The following is an 18333-nucleotide window of genomic DNA, read 5'->3' as shown; positions in this document are numbered from 1 at the left end:
TCAAGGTGGTTGTAACTGTCTAAACATCTTCACAAGCAAGCTCCCTGAGGATAAGGAAGACCATAAATATCTTAACAAGACCTTTACAGGTGATCTGCTCACCTTCGATTCTCTCAAATCCTCCGTCTATATTCAGCTACACATTGACTAGCTCAAAATCTACTTTCTTGATGGTCTCATACTTTTCACAAATCTCTGGTGCTCTAAGGTAAAATATGGAAAGGTATTGTTACTACCTCTGTTAGTTCTAAAACTCTGTTCCATCTCTTCAGAATTTATTTCATATCATGCTTTAGTAAGGCTCTATAATCTTATTGTTTGGGATAGCCTCTTTTGTCTTGAGCATTTTAACATATACTTGCATACTAAATTTTTCCTTTTAATCAAAAATTCTACTCATCCTATTTTAAACATTCACATTCATAGCAAAACCCAAATTAAGAACATCAACATATGTTGTCTTAATCATCTTACAGATAACTGTCTTCTTAAACTAGTTCAAACCAAAAATAACATGTTCTTCAAATTAGTGACAACGTCGGCCACTTCCAAAAACCAAAAAATCATTCATTGTCTGTTGAAGGAAATTGATCTAGATATTACCTGGTTAGACAGAATTAGCTCTGTTTTGTCCAACACCTCGCAGTCCTTGTCGAGTTCGTACTCCTTGCACCCTATCTGGATGTACAGGTGGATAGTTTCGCACTCCTCTTCTCCTTGCAGATCCTGGCCTTTCAGGCACTCCTTCTGGTGCTACTCTTGGTGCTGGTACTTCCGGTGCCTCATCTGGTTCTGGTACTGGTGGTGGATTAACATCCCCATAACCAACATTATCAACTGATGCGACTTCAGCTGCGATTCGACTTACTACAGGACACAACATATCGAGATGAGGAAACACTATGGCCTGAGGAGGAAGTGGAATTCTTGCATTTCTGTGAATCTCTGCTCTAACATGAGCCGACATCACATTAGAAAAGAATCCCTGACGCACTCCACTAACAACCACATATCTATCCCCAACACCCTCATTCACCAAATATTGCTCAATATGGGGATGAGATGCATAAACGACCCATCCATCATTCACACTCCACTCATGGTTTCGCTCTTGATTGGCAACAATGGGTGTTGGAGAGGGTCTGTCATCTGGATCCTCATTATCCACAAAATCTTCATCTTCTTAAACACCACTACCACTCCCACTCCCAATCTCATTTACACTATTCTGGAATATTATCTTGTTAGTCCCCTGCACACCAGCATGAATACTCTCTTATGGACCGTTTTGCCTTCCCTCTTCAGCATTTGTATGGCGCTTCAGACATCATCAACAAACAAATTAGAACATGCTAATCTTCAACAAATCAATTGGAACAACGAGATTAAAGCGCAAATCAATTGGTATAATGGGATTAAAGCTAAAATCGAGTACCTTCATGTGATTGAATTCACTGATTTCAATTGGCTCTATAACCCACCGTTGGCCTTGTGGAACTTGATCATACATCTGCTCAATATTCACTCTTCGATTGTAGCGCAAATTCTCCCAGTGCCAATTAAAATTGCGAGTGTAGTTGATAGCCTCTCGACCATTAGGGAAAGCAATCCCATATGGAAAAGTGGAAATTTGAAAGTTGGGATCGTACCAACTCAAAGTACACTCTCTCAAAATCACTGGAGTCTCCTCAACAATTTCATCTTCACTGTAAAACACTTGAGGAATTTTCACTACTCTCTTCTTTGGGAAGTTCCGCCTCCCTGGTTTCTTTGTTCTCTAAAGAGGAAAGGAAATATGAAGACTTGCCTCCTATAATTATTATTTATATTTCTGGGGAGAGCAACAAACTTAAAGTTATTACCTTCAAAAGTAACTTCCTCACGTTACTCTCTCAACACTTCACATCTAAGACGCGTTAACCAAAGGAAAAGCCGACTGGTCATGTCTATAGACCATCATTATTCCTATAAACCATTCTTAATAAACTTCTCTATGCAGTTGGCTCCACTTGGCATGTCTAACCACCACGAACCATGCAATACCTCCTCTTTTAGCGATAAGCACGCCAATGGAAATGATTTAACTACAATTCATTACTCAATTGGGCTATATGTTTTTGATCATGATGGTTGTATTAAGCCTAGGAATCTTAATCTATGTTTGGCCCACCCGGTCCTCTCTCTTGGGTGATCTCTCTCGGATCAGATTCTTAACCTGAACCCGGCATACCATGCCCAAGTACATGTTCAAAGTTAACACTACTAACAGAGCAGGTAATCAGGTAAGCTACAACTACAATCTTTGCGTTAACCCAACTGCTTTGTTCTTTACTTGCAGGTCTCTTTCCAAGGTACCGTTAGCCACCAAAAGACAAGATTGCTGCACCAAATTCAGTCTTTTTGGTCTCTATCGGCTCCATCACCCCATGCATCACCCTCCTTGTCATAGTCTATGGTCAAAACCTAAAATGAAAGTACAAAACCCTGTATACAACAGCCAAAAACTCCCACCCGTGACTCTATTTCAAAATAAAGCCTGCATGCTTTCCCTCTCTCTTGAATCACCACCCTTTACCTATTTCTTTCTCAGTGAACATCATACACCTCTACACCACACCCTCAATCTGTTTTTCTACCCTCTCACGGCTTCTTCTTCTAACACCAATACTACCAGTATTGATAACCTAGTAAACTAAATGAACTCAACCCCCTCTATTCATGCTGATTTATTTCCAAAAGTTTTTCTCAACCCTGATAATGTTGAATCTAAACAACCCCTAGATCAGAAATGGTGCTTTATTGGTAAGTTATGCAATAATATTTTTTTTTAAACTATTAGAGTGAACAACTTCTTCAATGCTAACTGGGAGCTTCAGAATAGAGTTGAAGTTGATGTTTGGAACAGAAGAAGAAACTTTATATTCTCAGGCTCACCCATGAGGATGATTATTCCACCTTGAGAAAAGGGGGAACTAGAGGAGTTTTTGACAAACTTATGGTCTTAGTGGGAATACCTGCTGGTGGCCCTGAACTGATTGATGAAGAACTCTTCTCCAAAGTTGTAATTTGGCTCCTCATCAAAATAATTCCTACATACATCATCCCTGACATAAGAAACATAGTCAATCCAATTGGAGCTTACCAAGATGCAAATAAAGCATATGGTAGAGATAGATATGAGAAAAACTTGGAGATTAATCTCACTATAAATGTCACCAAACCTCTCAAATTTAGCATTGAAGCATTTGAAACACCTACTCTCTCCTATTGGCTGGAAGTTGCTTATGCTCTAAATGGCATCAAATTTTTCAAAGTTTGTAGAATCCTTGATCACCCTAACACCTTATGTGAAACTCCACCAATCCAACCTAACCTCAACACCCACATCTACCAACACCTCAACCAGCAACTCCACCAAGAACTCAACAACAAAAAATTGCCCAAGCTGGAAAAGATGTAATCTACATACCTTACTCAGATGCTGATGTTTCAGCTGAATTTGAAGCCAAAATGAAAATTTCCAAGAGATTGGAGCTGGAAAGTCCATTGCAAACATTGCTTCATCATCATACATCCCAATCACATTTGGATCCCAACATTCATATTCTGATGTGGCTCACTCCCCTCATCCTGATGTCCTGGCTTGTCAAATCAAAAAAATGAGACTTGATATGGCAAAGAAAATTGTTGGCTCCTATAAGAAAAAACTTCCAAAAATGAAAGCTGCTGCAAGATCTCAACATACCAACACTCCTGATAATCCTAACCTTCCTGCCTTGGCTGTTGAAAACATTTTCCCTGCTTCTCCCTCTCCAAAAACTTTTCCTTTCAATACCCTTCCCACTCTTGCCCAAATCAAAGCCAAAATGGAAGATGAGATTGCTACAAAGAAGAAAAGGGACTGGAAAGCAAAGAAAAAATCTCATAGCTTTGAGGAACTAAGTGATAATTCCTTGACTCTCAACAAGCATGACCCAAAAATAAAGAAACGTTATGAGGATAACAAGTTCCCCAACAACACTGGACTGATGGAAGCTGACAACCTCAAAAGATTCAAGGATTTGGATGAAGAAACAAATGAACAGATTGGTAATACTCCTCCACTAAGGGCTAATGGTACCTTAGAAAGCTCCTCTTCTGAAAACATGGTACACTTTCTTACTTCTCACTACTTTACTTTTGTAGGAGATCTTACATTACTCTTTATAATTCAGACAACTATAACCATACACTATGACCACATCACTAGAAGACTAGCTTTCAAGTATCTTGTCCTATTTTTGGAAATTCATGACAGCTCTAGCATGGAATTTTCAAGGATTAGGAACTAGAGATGCTAAGAATTACCTCAATGACATGCTAAACAAACTAAATCCTGATATCATTTTCCTCTCTGAGACTAAACAAAAACAAGAAAATCTTAAGAAAATCATGCATGAAATTAGTGTCAACGACTTCTGGTATGTCAACCCAGGAGAGGCAAGTGGCACTGCTGGTGGCTTAGCCCTGATATGGAAAAACAATATATCTATTGACATCATGGACTTTTCCTTGAACCATATTGAAAAAGCGGGGGTCTAACAACACCACCCAATATTTCGCTTAGCAATCTGTATGGACAAACTCGAATATACTTTTAAGATAATTAACAAGACTCAATCAATTAAAAGTATATCAACGAGTTTATATCTATCTCTTGATTTTATTTACTCAATCAGGAACTGCGAGTTCTAATCAAATACAAGGAATAACTTGGATGGTACCAAAGACCAATATCCGAGGATCAATCAATGACAATCAACAACAAAAGGTTGGATTACTCTAATTGATGATCTAAAGCACAACCTGTATTATTTCAATTATAAAGATAAAACAATATAATGCGGAAATTGAAATAACACAGACACCATAAATTTTGTTAACGAGGAAACCGCAAATGCAGAAACCCTGGGACCTAGTCCAGATTGAACATATACTGTATTAAGCCGCTAAAGACACTAACCTACTCCAAGCTAACTTCGGACTGGATTGTAGTTGAACCCCAATCAGTCTCCCACTGATCCAAGGTATAGTTGTACTCCCTGCGCCTCTGATCCCAGCAGGATACTACGCACTTGATTCCCTTAGCTGATCTCACCCACAACTAAGAGTTGGTACGACCCAAAGTCGAAGACTTGATGATAAATAAATCTGTCTCACACAGACAAGTCTATCGAAGGATTAATCTGTCTCCTACAGATAAACCCTAAAAGGTTTTGTTCCGTCTTTTGATAATAATAAAGGTGAACAGGAACCAATTGATAATCCGGTCTTATATTCCCGAAGAACATCCTAGAGTTATCAATTACCTCACAACAATCTTAATCGTATGGTAGCGAAACAAGATGTTGCGGAATCACAAACAATGAGACGAAGATGTTTGTGATTACTTTTTATATATTTCCTATAGGAGATATCAATCTCAAGCCAATCAATATGATTGTACTCGTACGATAGAAGATGCAAGGTCAGATCACACAACTACGATAAAGTAGTATCGGTCTGGCTTCACAATCCCAATGAAGTCTTTAAGTCGTTAACCTGGTTTTAGAAGAAGAAAACCAAAGGTTAAAGGAGAACCGACTCTAGCACGCAAACTAGTATCACACGTAAGGTGTGGGGATTAGTTTTGCATTGATGCTAGATGTCCCCTTATATAGTCTTTCAAATCAGGGTTTGCCATTAAGTTACCTTGGTAACAAAGCAATCAATATCCACCGTTAGATGAAAACCTGATTTAGATTCAAGCTAATATTTCTCAACCGTTAGATCGAAAACTTAGCTTTTTACACACAATTGAAATGCACGCTTCTAGGTTTGTTATCCGTACCCAAACGTATGCAATTGTTGGTTCAATAATAGTTAACCAAAACGTTAGCTATACGAGCATTTCATATCAACCATGTTCTTCTTCACCATAACTAGTTCACATGACTCAAATGAACTAGTTAGAGAGTTGTTCAATTGTAATGAATTCTTATATAACTACACAAGACACAATTGAAGCAAAGATGATTTGATTCACTCGAATCAGTTCATAAACTTTTATAGCCACGGTTTGCAAACTGCATTCCTTAGTCTTTTTAAGTTTAAGTTCAGAAATCAACTTCAGATATATAACCTTCTTAAGTTCGCAGACTTGGTTCGCGGACTTAAGTTACCGGGCAGAGTTTACAAACTCCAGCAGAAATTCTCGAGTTGAGAACTTCGCCGGTTCGTGGACTGGGTTGCGGACTTAGCTTCACGCAGTAGTTTGTCAACTCCAGCAGAAATTCTCGGGTTTGATAACTTCGGCAGTTCGCGGACTGAGGTCGCGTACTTGGCTCACGCCATTCTTCCGGTTCTTTTGATCAACAAAGTTCGCAAACTTTGGTTCAAGGAATAGTACTTATACATAAATGTGTTTCCACAATAATTCTTATGTCCACCATTGGTTATGTAATCTAAACTCTCATTCCAATCATTGAAACATTCTTTGTCAAAGTAATTTTCAAAGTGATTGAAACATATCATGACTGTCGTCACTAGGAAAAGATAAACTTGGTCGAAGCAAAAAGCTTACCAACACATATTTCGAGATATAGATAGGCGAGGTATACTCGGCTCGAAATACCAACTGTGTATAATCAAAGTCTATATATAGCATACGACTTTTTGTCTCAAGAAGTAGGAGATAGAATAGATAGACTTTTGAGTGATAGATAAGTTCAAGTCTTCACATACCTTTTTGTCGAGAAGTTCCACCGGTTCCTTGAGTAGTTCTTATTATTGTATGATGAATCGCCATGAAGTCCTTGATCCCAACTACACTTTATATCCTAGTCCGAGACTTAGCGATAATAGACTAGAAATCAAGACTTATAGTTTTGATCACTAACATTGACAAACATGCTTGAGATAGAAACGCATGCGAGTTCGACCGATCAATGCTCTAACAATCTCCCCCTTTGTCAATTTTAGTGACAAAACTATCAATACATATGGAATACAAAAAAGATAATGAAAACTTTAGTAGCTCCTATTCCAACTGTCTAATCTTCAACGTTCCTCGAAATCTTCGTCATTTCTAAGTACTCCAATGATCCCAAAGGTTGTAAGTTTAGCATCACCGTTGTTCAAGATCCGTAGCTATAACAATGAGAAAACATAATTCTCGATCATTGTTATACTGTGTCATAGTATTATTACACAGTGTCAAAGTTCAATTGTATCACAACTTCAACAATAATACTATAGTTATATGTATCACTCCCCCTTAGTCAATACTCCATCTCACATGAAAACGACCCCCCCTTAAACAATGATCCGAAAACCATATGTATTTGTAGTGTGAACTACATATTAATTCTCCCCCTTTTTGTCAATAAAATTGGCAAAGGCACAAGAACGGGATCATAATGAAATTTCCGTAAGAGACATTTCATGACTAAAAGAAAAAAATACATACCAACTAATTTAGATGCAATCATAAAGCCGAAGCTAAATGCATTCATCAAGGAGTTTAAAGATACAAGATAACCCCTCTAAAATTCACAGTCGCACACCCCTCAAGATATGACCATTATGCACAAGTTCAAAAGAACTCTCCCCCATTTGATGTCATTCCCGAGAGAACAACAACGAGCGACCTTAATTTCAAAAGAAAAAAAGGATTTTTATTGGATACTAAAACCATAAGAATGATTTTTATATCCAAAAACCCAATCAAATTAATCACAAGTAAACCCACGCTTAATTTAATCGGAATATGCAACCAAATTAAACACAAAAAGTGATCAATTTAATTGATTATGCTCAACATAAGTAAACTTATGCTCATAAGAAGTTTCCTAGGCAACAAGACAAACTCGTAATGCACATATAAGATAATTTGTCCTTATAGGGTAGAATCAATCTTTTTCGCATGGATTTACACCAATAATATCTACCAAAGGCGTATAAAAAGATTTTCTTAACAAAGAAGAACATACAAAGTCAATAACGACGATGCACCATAGTTCACAAAGGATGATTGGGAACATTCAAGAATTCCATAGCACTGCGTACTACTTTCCATTCTTGAACTTCCTTATTTGTGATTCACCAACAACATTCTTGTAAAACCTACAAATTAGCTTAGAAGAGTAGTACTCCAAGAATCCAAGTGCCCAAGTTCAAGAGAAGTGGAACAAGTGCAACGAAATGGAGCAAAATACTCAAAAATAAGAGACAAGAGAAATACCAATCTTAACTCATCCAAATTCAAGGTTTCTCATCTCCATTTTGAACAGAATCCAAAGAGGAAGAGATTGCAAAACGAATGAGGTTAATCCGAGTTCGGACGAAGAAGTTACGGCCAAAACAAGTTTTACCGAATATCGACGTCAATTATGCATAGGGTTTGCAAACGAATTTTCGTATCCTGAAACAGTATGCAGACGGGGTTTGCGAACTTAAACCCCTGGATTTTGGTTTTAAATGATGTTATGCATACTTGGTATGTGTACCATGAAGTCCAAACATCCCGAACTAATGTTTTCAAACCTAAACATTTAAGAACCTTAAACACAGATCAAGTTAGGTAGAAATGAACGATAAGCAAGGTACATGGATCATTATAAGCACTCAAACAAGTAATAAAAACATAAAACTTGCTCAAGTTTATAGACATACCTTTTTAGAAAAGTACAATTGAATTCTACAGCCTTACCGAATATAATCTGTGCGCCCCAGTTGTTGTGCTTCCCTCACCGTATACATAGCAGGGCATTTCTTGGTGAGGATGCAATTTCAACACAAACAAGTTGTGTTGAGGTGAAAAATGTATTGCTCACCATGGCACCAAGAAAGAGTTTCTTTCCATCAACTCTTAAATCTTGTAGTATTGAGAAACACCCAAGGAACTGTTTCTATAAGTCTATCAAAGAACTTCAAGAGACCCTAAAAAGGTTTGTGTTTCTGATTTCTTGTTTTCCAACTTATAAAAAACAGTTTCTGCAGATAGTTTTTAGTAATGCGAAGGGAAACTCTTTTGATAAAAAGAGACGTCCTAGATTCTTCATAAAAGAAGATAATACTACTATCTTCATAGGAAGTATCAGGAATTGAGAAACGAATCAATTCATGCTTTGAGGTGATACACTCAGATAACTGAGATTTAAACTCCTCTTGTAATTCGTTTAGTTTACCACAACTAATTGGATTACGCAGAGGAGAATCATTGCTCTCACTGATTAGTAAAGCAATATCAACCTCAACATGAATATTATTCATCATAACTTGATTTAGCCTGTCAAGAGATTCTTACTCTTTCTGGAGGTATAACTCAACATCAAGAGATAAGCTCTCAAGCTTCTTTTCAAGCCCTGAAAACACTTCAAGGGATTTTAAACCTGGTGGAGGTTTAGATAGAATTTCTTATACATATTTTATTAAATCAGTCATGGAAGGAAATTATGAAATCCCTGGATCTGGTGGTGCATTTATTGAGATAGCACTACTGTCCATAGAGTCAGATCGCTACAAACACAGACTTGTAAGGTCTTGAACGTGTTTGCCTGCTCTGATACCAATTGAAAAAGCGGGGATCTAACAACACCACCAAATATTTCTCTTAGCAATCTGCATGGACAAACTCGAATATAATTTTAAGAGAATTAACAAGACTCAATCAATTAAAAATATATCAACGAGTTTATATCTCTCTCTTGATTTGATTTACTCAAGCAGGAACTGCGAGTTCTAATCAAATACAAGGAATAACTTGGATGGTACCAAAGACCAATATCCGAGGATCAATCAATGAAAATCAACAACCAAAGGTTGGATTACTCTAATTGATGATCTAACGCACAACCTGTATTATTTCAATTATAAAGATAAAACAATATAATGCGGAAATTGAAATAACACAGACACCATAAATTTTGTTAACGAGGAAACCGCAAATGCAGAAAAACCCCGGGACCTAGTCCAGATTGTACACACACTGTATTAAGCCGCTACAGACACTAACCTACTCCAAGCTAACTTCGGACTGGACTGTAGTTGAACCCCAATCAGTCTCCCACTAATCCAAGGTACAGTTGTACTCCCTACGCCTCTGATCCCAGCAGGATACTGCGCACTTGATTCCCTTAGCTCATCTCACCCACAACTAAGAGTTGGTACGACCCAAAGTCGAAGACTTGATGATAAATAAATCTGTCTCACACAGACAAGTCTATCGAAGGATTAATTCTTTCTCCCATAGATAAACCCTAAAAGGTTTTGTTCCGTCTTTTAATAATAATCAAGGTGAACAGGAACCAATTGATAATCCGGTCTTATATTCCCGAAGAACAGCCTAGAGTTATCAATCACCTCACAACAATCTTAATCATATGGTAGCGAAACAAAATGTTGCGGAATCACAAACAATGAGACGAAGATGTTTGTGATTACTTTTTATATCTTTCCTATCGGAGATATCAATCTCAAGCCAATCAATATGATTGTACCCGTACGATAGAAGATGTAAGGTCAGATCACACAACTATGATAAAGTAGTATCAGTCTGGCTTCACAATCCCAATGAAGTCTTTAAGTCGTTAACCTGGTTTTAGAAGAAAAAAACCAAAGGTTAAAGAAGAACCAACTCTAGCACGCAAACTAGTATCACACGTAAGGTTTGGGGATTAGTTTTGCATTGATGCTAGATGTCCCCTTATATAGTCTTTCAAATCAGGGTTTGCCATTAAGTTACCTTGGTAACAAAGCAATCAATATCCACCGTTAGATGAAAGTCTGATTTAGATTCAAGCTAATATTTCTCAACCGTTAGATCGAAAACTTAGCTTGTCACACACAATTGAAATGCACGCTTCTAGGTTTGTTAACCGTACCCAAACGTATGCACTTGTTGGTTCAATAAGAGTTAACCAAAAGGTTAGCCATATGAGCATTTCATATCAACCATGTTCTTCTTCACCATAACTAGTTCTCATGACTCAAATGAACTAGTTAGAGAGTTGTTCAATTGTAACGAATTCTTATGTAACTACACAAGACATAATTGAAGCAAAGATGATTTGATTCACTCGAATCGGTTCATGAACTTTTATATCCACGGTTTGCAAACTGCATTCCTTAGCCTTTTTAAGTTTAAGTTCAGAAATCGTCTTCAGATATATAACCTTCTTAAGTTCGCAGACTTGGTTCGCGGACTTAAGTTACCGGGCAGAGTTTACAAACTCCAGCAGAAATTCTCGGGATGAGAACTTCGCCGGTTCGTGGACTGGGTTCGCGGACTGAGTTCGTGGACTTAGCTTCACGCACTAGTTTGTCAACTCAAGCAGAAATTCTCGGGTTTGAGAACTTCGGCAGTTCGCGGACTGAGTTCGCGGACTTGGCTCACGCCATTTTTCCGGTTCTCTTTATCAACAAAGTTCGCAAACTTTGGTTCAAGGAATAGGACTTATACATAAATGTGTTTCCACAACAACGCTTATGTCCACCATTGGTTATGTAATCTAAACTCTCGTTCCAATCATTGAAACATTCTTTGTCAAAGCAATTTTTAAAGTGATTGAAACATATCATTACTTTCGTCACTAGGTAAAGATAAAGTTGGTCGAAGCAAAAAGCTTACCAACACATATTTCGAGATATAGATAGGTGAGGTATACTCAGCTCGAAATACCAACTGTGTATAATCAAAGTCTATATATAGCATACGACTTTTTGTCTCAAGAAGTAGGAGATAGAATAGATATACTTTTGAGTGATATATAAGTTCAAGTCTTCACATACCTTTTTGTCGAGAAGTTCCACCGATTCCTTGAGTAGTTCTTATTCTTGTATGATGAATCGCCATGAAGTCCTTGAGCTCAACTACACTTTCTATCCTAGTCCGAGACTTAGCTATAGTAGACTAGAAATCAAGACTTATAGTTTTGATAACTAACATTGACAAACATGCTTGAGATAGAAACGCATGCGAGTTCGACAGAGCAATGCTCTAACACATATCAATGCTATAGTCAAACCTGCCAATAGCCCCCCTTGGCTTTTTACAGGTTATTATGGAAGTCTCTATGATACCTCCAGTAAATAAAAATCTTGGAAAATGATAGATAAAATTGCATCCACCAACCAATTGCCTTGGCTAATTCTTGGCTAATTCAATCTTATCCTCCATGATACTGAAAATTTCCGCACTCATCCCATTGCTTCCACTGAACCTTCCTTGTTCAATAACAAAATCCTTGATCTGGATTTAGTTGACCTTGGCTTCACTGGGTGCCCTTTTACTTGGTCCAACAAAATAAGAGGTCATGCTCTCACTGAACAAAGGTTAGATAGGGGACTGTCAACTGAAGATTGGCTAGTCCTCTATCCAAACACCACCATCACTAATATGCTAGCAATTGGCTCTGACCACCATCATATCTTTCTAACTGCCAATCCTCATTGGAAAAATGGAAAAATTCCTTTCAAATTCTTTGGTCCGTGGGTGGATCATGAGGATTGCAAGAAAATTATAGCTGAATGTTGGAGCAAATCCTTAACTGGATCCAGTGCTTTCATCATTTCCAGAAGACTCAAGAATATAAAGCTTCAAATCAGAGTCTGGAACAAGGATTTTTATGGCAACATTAAAACAAATATTGAAGAATGCAAGCAACATCTGCACTGGTTACACAACAATTACTTTAGAATGGATAGAGGTCAATCCCTAGCTGAAGAAAGGAAGAACCTCAAAAACTGGCATGACATTGAAGAAAATTTCTGAAAGACCAAGAGTAGAGATCAACTTATAAAGCTGGGAGATCAGAACACAAGTTACTTCCACGGAGCTACTAAGAGCAGAGTAAGAAGAAACAAGATAGACACAATCCAAAATGAAAAAGGAGATTGGCTAACGGATTACCAAGAAGTGAAAAATTGTTTTACAAGCAATTTCTCAAAAATGGCCACTCCTGAAACCACCAAAATAATACCAGAAATCATCAGTCTCATACCCACAACCATAACCTCAGAAGACAACATTATGCTAAATAGGAACCTTGATCACATTGAGATTAAGTCAATCCTCTTCAGCATGGAAAGTGATAAAGCTCCAGGACCTGATGGTTTCTCTCCAAATTTCTTCAAAGCAAACTGAGAACTGTTGGGAAATGACATTGTCAACCGTTCTTCTCCAAGCCATTTTAGACCCATCAGTCTCTGCAATACTACCTATAAAATCATCTCCAAACTCATTTCCCAGATAATGAAACCTCACCTAAACAAGATCATATCTCCCTACCAATCTGCTTTCATACCTGGCAGACAAATATTTGATAACATAGCCATTGCCCATGAGATCATTCATACCATGAGATCCAAAAGAGGTAAAAAAAGAGAAAATAGAAGTATGGGTATCAAAATAGATATGTCAAAAGCCTTTGACAGAGTTGATTGGACATTTCTGATGACCATCATGAAGAAGATTGGTTTCAATGACCATTGGTGCAACAAAATATTTCAGTGCATCTCCACTTCCACCTCTGTTGTTCTTATCAATAGATCTCCAGATAAATTCTTCAAACCTTCCAGGGGTCTAAGGAAAGGTGACCCTCTCTCTCCCCATCTTTTCCTTTTCTGCATGGAAACCCTTTCTAGAACTCTCATTCATGCAGAAGAGTTAGGTCTCATAACTGGGATTAAAATTTGCAAGTCTGCTCCTTCCATCAGCCACCTTCTTTTTGTTGATGACTGCATGGTCTTTTGCAAAGCCAATATGACTGAAGCTCAGAACATTATGGATATTCTAAAGATGTTTGGAGACAATTCTGGTCAGCTCATAAATTTCAACAAGTCTGGAGTCTTCTTCAGCAATAATACTAATCCAAGTCTTATCCCCACCATCAGCAACATCATGGGTGTTCAAGTCCTTCAGCTAGATGATAAATACCTAGGTTCACCTCTCTTCACTCAAAGAAGAAAAATTACCTCTTTCAAACCTGGAGTTGATAAATTGAAAACAAGACTATCCAGCTGGAAAAATGTACCTCTAAACCCTGTTGGGAGAGAAGTGCTCATTAAATCTGTCACTTCTTCTGCTTGTATCTACCAAATGAACCTGCAAAGACATCAACAAACTCCAAAGGGACTTCTTCTAGGGAAAAAGCATGGAAAACCCAACTTGTGACTACCCAAAAGCTTGGACTGCAGTCTGTAAACTAAAAGAATTGGGAGGATTGGGTTTCATGAATATGGAACTCTTCAACAGCTCTATGATCAGTAAAATTGGCTGGAGAATGGAACAGAACAAAGACTTTCTCTGGTACAAGCTTATGGATGCAAAGTATCTAACTGGCAGAAATGTTCTCAACATGGAAATCAAGCCAAAGGATGGTGATTCCTGGATTGGAAAGGAATCCTAGAAGGCATCAGTAACATTCAAGATCATTGTGTCTGGAAAATTGGTAATGGAAGAAGAATCAAGATTTGGGATGATCTATGGATTCCAAATATCACTACTAGACTCAACAAACCTCCCAACTACCCTCATCAGTTTGAAACAGTTGATAAACTTCTTCTCCCTGATGGAAGCTGGGATGAGAATTTTGTTCGTACTTACTCCAGTATCCATATTGCTCAGATCATTATTACTCTGAGGAAGACAAGATTCAACGGAATCTTAATAACACAGGAAAATTCTCTATTAAAGCTCTTAACAAGGCAAAAATTGACAATCTCAATAGAAATGATACTACTATAGGAAATTGAGAGGCAATCTGGAATATGGATATAGATCCAGTTATTAATATCTTTAACTGGAAATGTGCTCATGGCATTCTCCCCACTAATGCTAAAACTGCTAGCATTTTGCATTACATTGACCCTGTTTATGCTATTTTCAAAACTGGGGAGGAAACAATGACACATATGTTCCTAAACTATCATGCTGCCTCTTTTATTTGGAGAGAAATCATTGTCTCTAACCACACTCAGTTTGATAATATTACAATTTTCATAGACTGGTTGAACTCATGGTTTCAAACTGGGATGGCCAGTAAAAACAGTAACATTTACTACATGCTGGTTCATATGGAAAGTTAGGTGTGATCTGATCTTCAGACACATTCAGCCAGATGCAAAACAGACCTCTATCTGCATAAAACAACACTTATGTAATCACAACAGAATTCATCATATTCCAGAGCATATTATGAATACTTTCTCTCTATCTTCTGAGAATTCTAATTCAACTATGCAACCAGCATTACACCATACAATAAGAATCAGTACCCTACAATGGATCATGGAATAAGCATCAAAATTTGCACTCTGCAGGATCCTGAAGATTGGATATACTATTCTGCACTAACTATTATGGACTTTGCAGGAAACAACATTGGTACCAGAGGACATCCAGGACACTCTAGAACTTGGGGAGCAACAAGAGGTGCAGACTTAGCTTTTGCGTGGGCTAAAGGAATGCAACACACTAACATAGAAATACAAGATGAATTCATGGAAATTCTAATTCGTTTCAAGCTGCTGTATCACAATGCTGTTGAAGGAAGATTTCACTTAAGCTACCATAGAAGAACCAACAATGAAAAGGAGGACAATGAAATTGTCATCAACCCAGTAACTTTTATTCTACAAAGTCTCAAAATCATCCATAGACCACAAAATTTAGATACTTTTAATGTTACTTTATCTTGTAAGAACAATATTGGCAGGACGTCTGTCCCAACAGCTGCCAACTTTCTGTATCAGCCTTAGGTGTCTTGTTTGGCCTAAGTTCTTTAATAAAAAAAAAACATAATCCATATTTATTGACAGATTAAGACTTTCTAGATTCGCCCACTGTCCAGCCATAGTAATTGTCATCGAAATATGCTATAAAAATAACTTTTAGGCGATCAATCCAGAATGTATGATGTGACTATGAAAATGTGCAAAAAGCATTATGGATCCTTATTATACTCAAAATTCAATGTAACAAACCACTTCACTGTAAGCCCTCCAAAACACGAGACAATTTCTTATGTTCGGTTCACTCATTCAAAATGCTATCAAATGTTTCTTTTGATATATCGCCACCTTGTCGACTAATCCATATGGACCATATCGCCCATGATTCATATTTGGTCAGCTGACAATTTCTACTCTTGAGTTTGATTTGAGCTACAGAACCGGCATTGGAACGGTCTCATGGTTTTTTTCAATGAACCGGCATAATGTTTCTGCAAGGAAAAAACTCTATCAGATGGCAAAATTCAGCGCGTTCTTCGTAAAGTTTCTCAATCTCAAATTCTAGCTAGTTGCAAGGTTTTTTTTTCTTTTGGGTGGGTGTGGGGGTGACTTCAGTAACCTACTATCTTCAAATTTTAACAAATTCAGCGCGTTCTAACACTGACATACTTAGATAACGTATGATATTATAAACAAGTTAACAAGACTTGCGACTGCAGAGGAAGACAATCCTAAGAGACAGTTTCCGTTGAGAAAATCTAACTATCTCTAATGCTGGACAGCAGTGATGTGAGTCCACTAACCTAGTATCCTCAAATTCCGAGGAACAAGACAACAGTCCACTAACCTTGTTACGTTCACATTATACAAAAGAACGAAAATCTAACAAAAACTTCTGGTCACAAACCATGGCGAAACACAATAACTGATCAGAACATGAAAGTGATATTGGATCAGTCCAAAACCATGATAAAAATTTCTATGACCAGCACCTAAGAAGCACATATCGAGTTGTACATGAATTAGCATCTAAGAAGTGAGCACAGCATATTTAAAGATGTAAGCAGTCATATTTCAAACAACTTCAAGACGGAGATTAGTAAATAAAACGCACCTTATGCTATTGCTTTATCCAAACAGGTGCCACACACGCCACACACTTGGATGAAGGTATCACCTGCAAATCTACATACATATACATCTCTGTAAGCACAAGTATAACTTCGCAAAATAACCGACACGTACTGTCACAGTACAACTCTATTAAGCTCCAAAAAACACGAATACTTTCAGGCCTAGCTAAAAAGAGATACTGTACCGACACCAATATAACTTCACAAAATAACTGACACGTACTGTCAGAATACAACTCTATTAACCTCCACAAAACACGAATACTTTCGGGCCTAGCTAAAAAAAGAATACTACATCTACTCCATCTAAAATTCTACAAGCTAACAAGGAAAGCTCATACAATACCTATCAGAAGAGACACCAGTTTTCATATCAAAAGAGAATACTTTTTTCGAATTGTGCATCTTCCAAATAGATTGTCGAACTGGATAAAACCCACACCAACCTGCTCATCTTCAGTTCGTCGAATATCAAAAAACTGGCAATGACCTAGAATCGAGCTCCCAGCATCCACGCAACTTGCCATACCTTGCTCCTGATAACATGAAGGTAGGAATTTGATGAGAGAATCTATACAATTCAATCCACGGTACAGCCGCAGTGGAATCAAGTCCCTCTTTTTCTTTATCTTTGAATACCGCCTTAAAACCAGTAACTCTTTGCAAAACCGATACAATTATCCAATGGACATCAACCACCTCTAAAATTTCAAAGATATGGTACTCGCATTTCTTCAAGTCGAAGCACCTCAAGTTGGAGCTAAATTTACTGTATAGTGCCCACACTTCCCCTGCCCTTGGATAGATTGTGTACACATTGTTGTTGGAAAACGATTAATAAAAATTGATTTTAATGGTTTTAATAAAAATAATAATTTATTGTTTTCTTTTGTGAATGAAAAACTTATTAGTCCCACATTGTGGAGTTTCCACTTCTTAAATTGTTTTATTTCATTATATAAAGAAATTCACTACTTTTGTAAAATCTATGGGAAAGGGGTTTCGTTATATTTTAGAGGGACCCCTAAGGAAAAATATTTTATAGCGTTTCTTAAGAGTTCGCGATTTTCCTTAACGGTTTTTTCGGAGTTGCCAAGCTCAAGTTGAGCATCTACTACATATGCTAGTAGTAGATGTAGTAGGGTGTTTTATCCTAGAGATATCCGTCCTGTGAGGGCTATAGCATCACTCTTGAGTGTAGCCGGGCGCTAATGTCTTAAGGGCAACGTGTTGAACACGTGACTCACTCTGTTTTTCCAAAGTTTTGCCTTGTTGTTGTTGTGGAAATATGAGAAGCTCGTTCGTTTCGTCAATCGATGACTTCCATTATAAATGAGCTAAGTATGAATAACTTTTGCTTATTTGATTTTTTCTTTATTTTGATTATTGCACCCAACAATATTAAGACATTAGAGTTTGTAATAATCATGGAGTGAAAAACAAAAAACGA

At 37.5% G+C, this 18333-nt stretch overlaps 1 protein-coding gene and 1 long non-coding RNA gene across 2 annotated transcripts; one reads left to right on the top strand and one right to left on the bottom strand.

Annotated features, from left to right (window-relative positions):
* The first annotated feature begins 13414 nt into the window (after positions 1-13414).
* LOC113311589 lies at positions 13415-14191 on the top strand. Its single transcript, XM_026560412.1, has one exon. The coding sequence runs from the start codon at positions 13415-13417 to the stop codon at positions 14189-14191; it is 777 nt and encodes a 258-aa protein (XP_026416197.1).
* Positions 14192-15921: 1730 nt separating this feature from the next.
* On the bottom strand, positions 15922-16927 carry LOC113309426. Its single transcript, XR_003340591.1, has 2 exons — positions 16865-16927; positions 15922-16241 (listed from the first exon to the last, which is right to left on the bottom strand). It is a non-coding gene; the product is annotated as an uncharacterized LOC113309426 (long non-coding RNA).
* Positions 16928-18333: the final 1406 nt, after the last annotated feature.

The sequence above is a fragment of the Papaver somniferum genome, chromosome 9, assembly GCF_003573695.1.
Source record: "Papaver somniferum cultivar HN1 chromosome 9, ASM357369v1, whole genome shotgun sequence".
NCBI lineage: Eukaryota > Viridiplantae > Streptophyta > Magnoliopsida > Ranunculales > Papaveraceae > Papaver > Papaver somniferum.
Note: the sequence above shows the minus strand (reverse complement) of the source record. Positions and strands in the feature narration are given on the sequence as shown.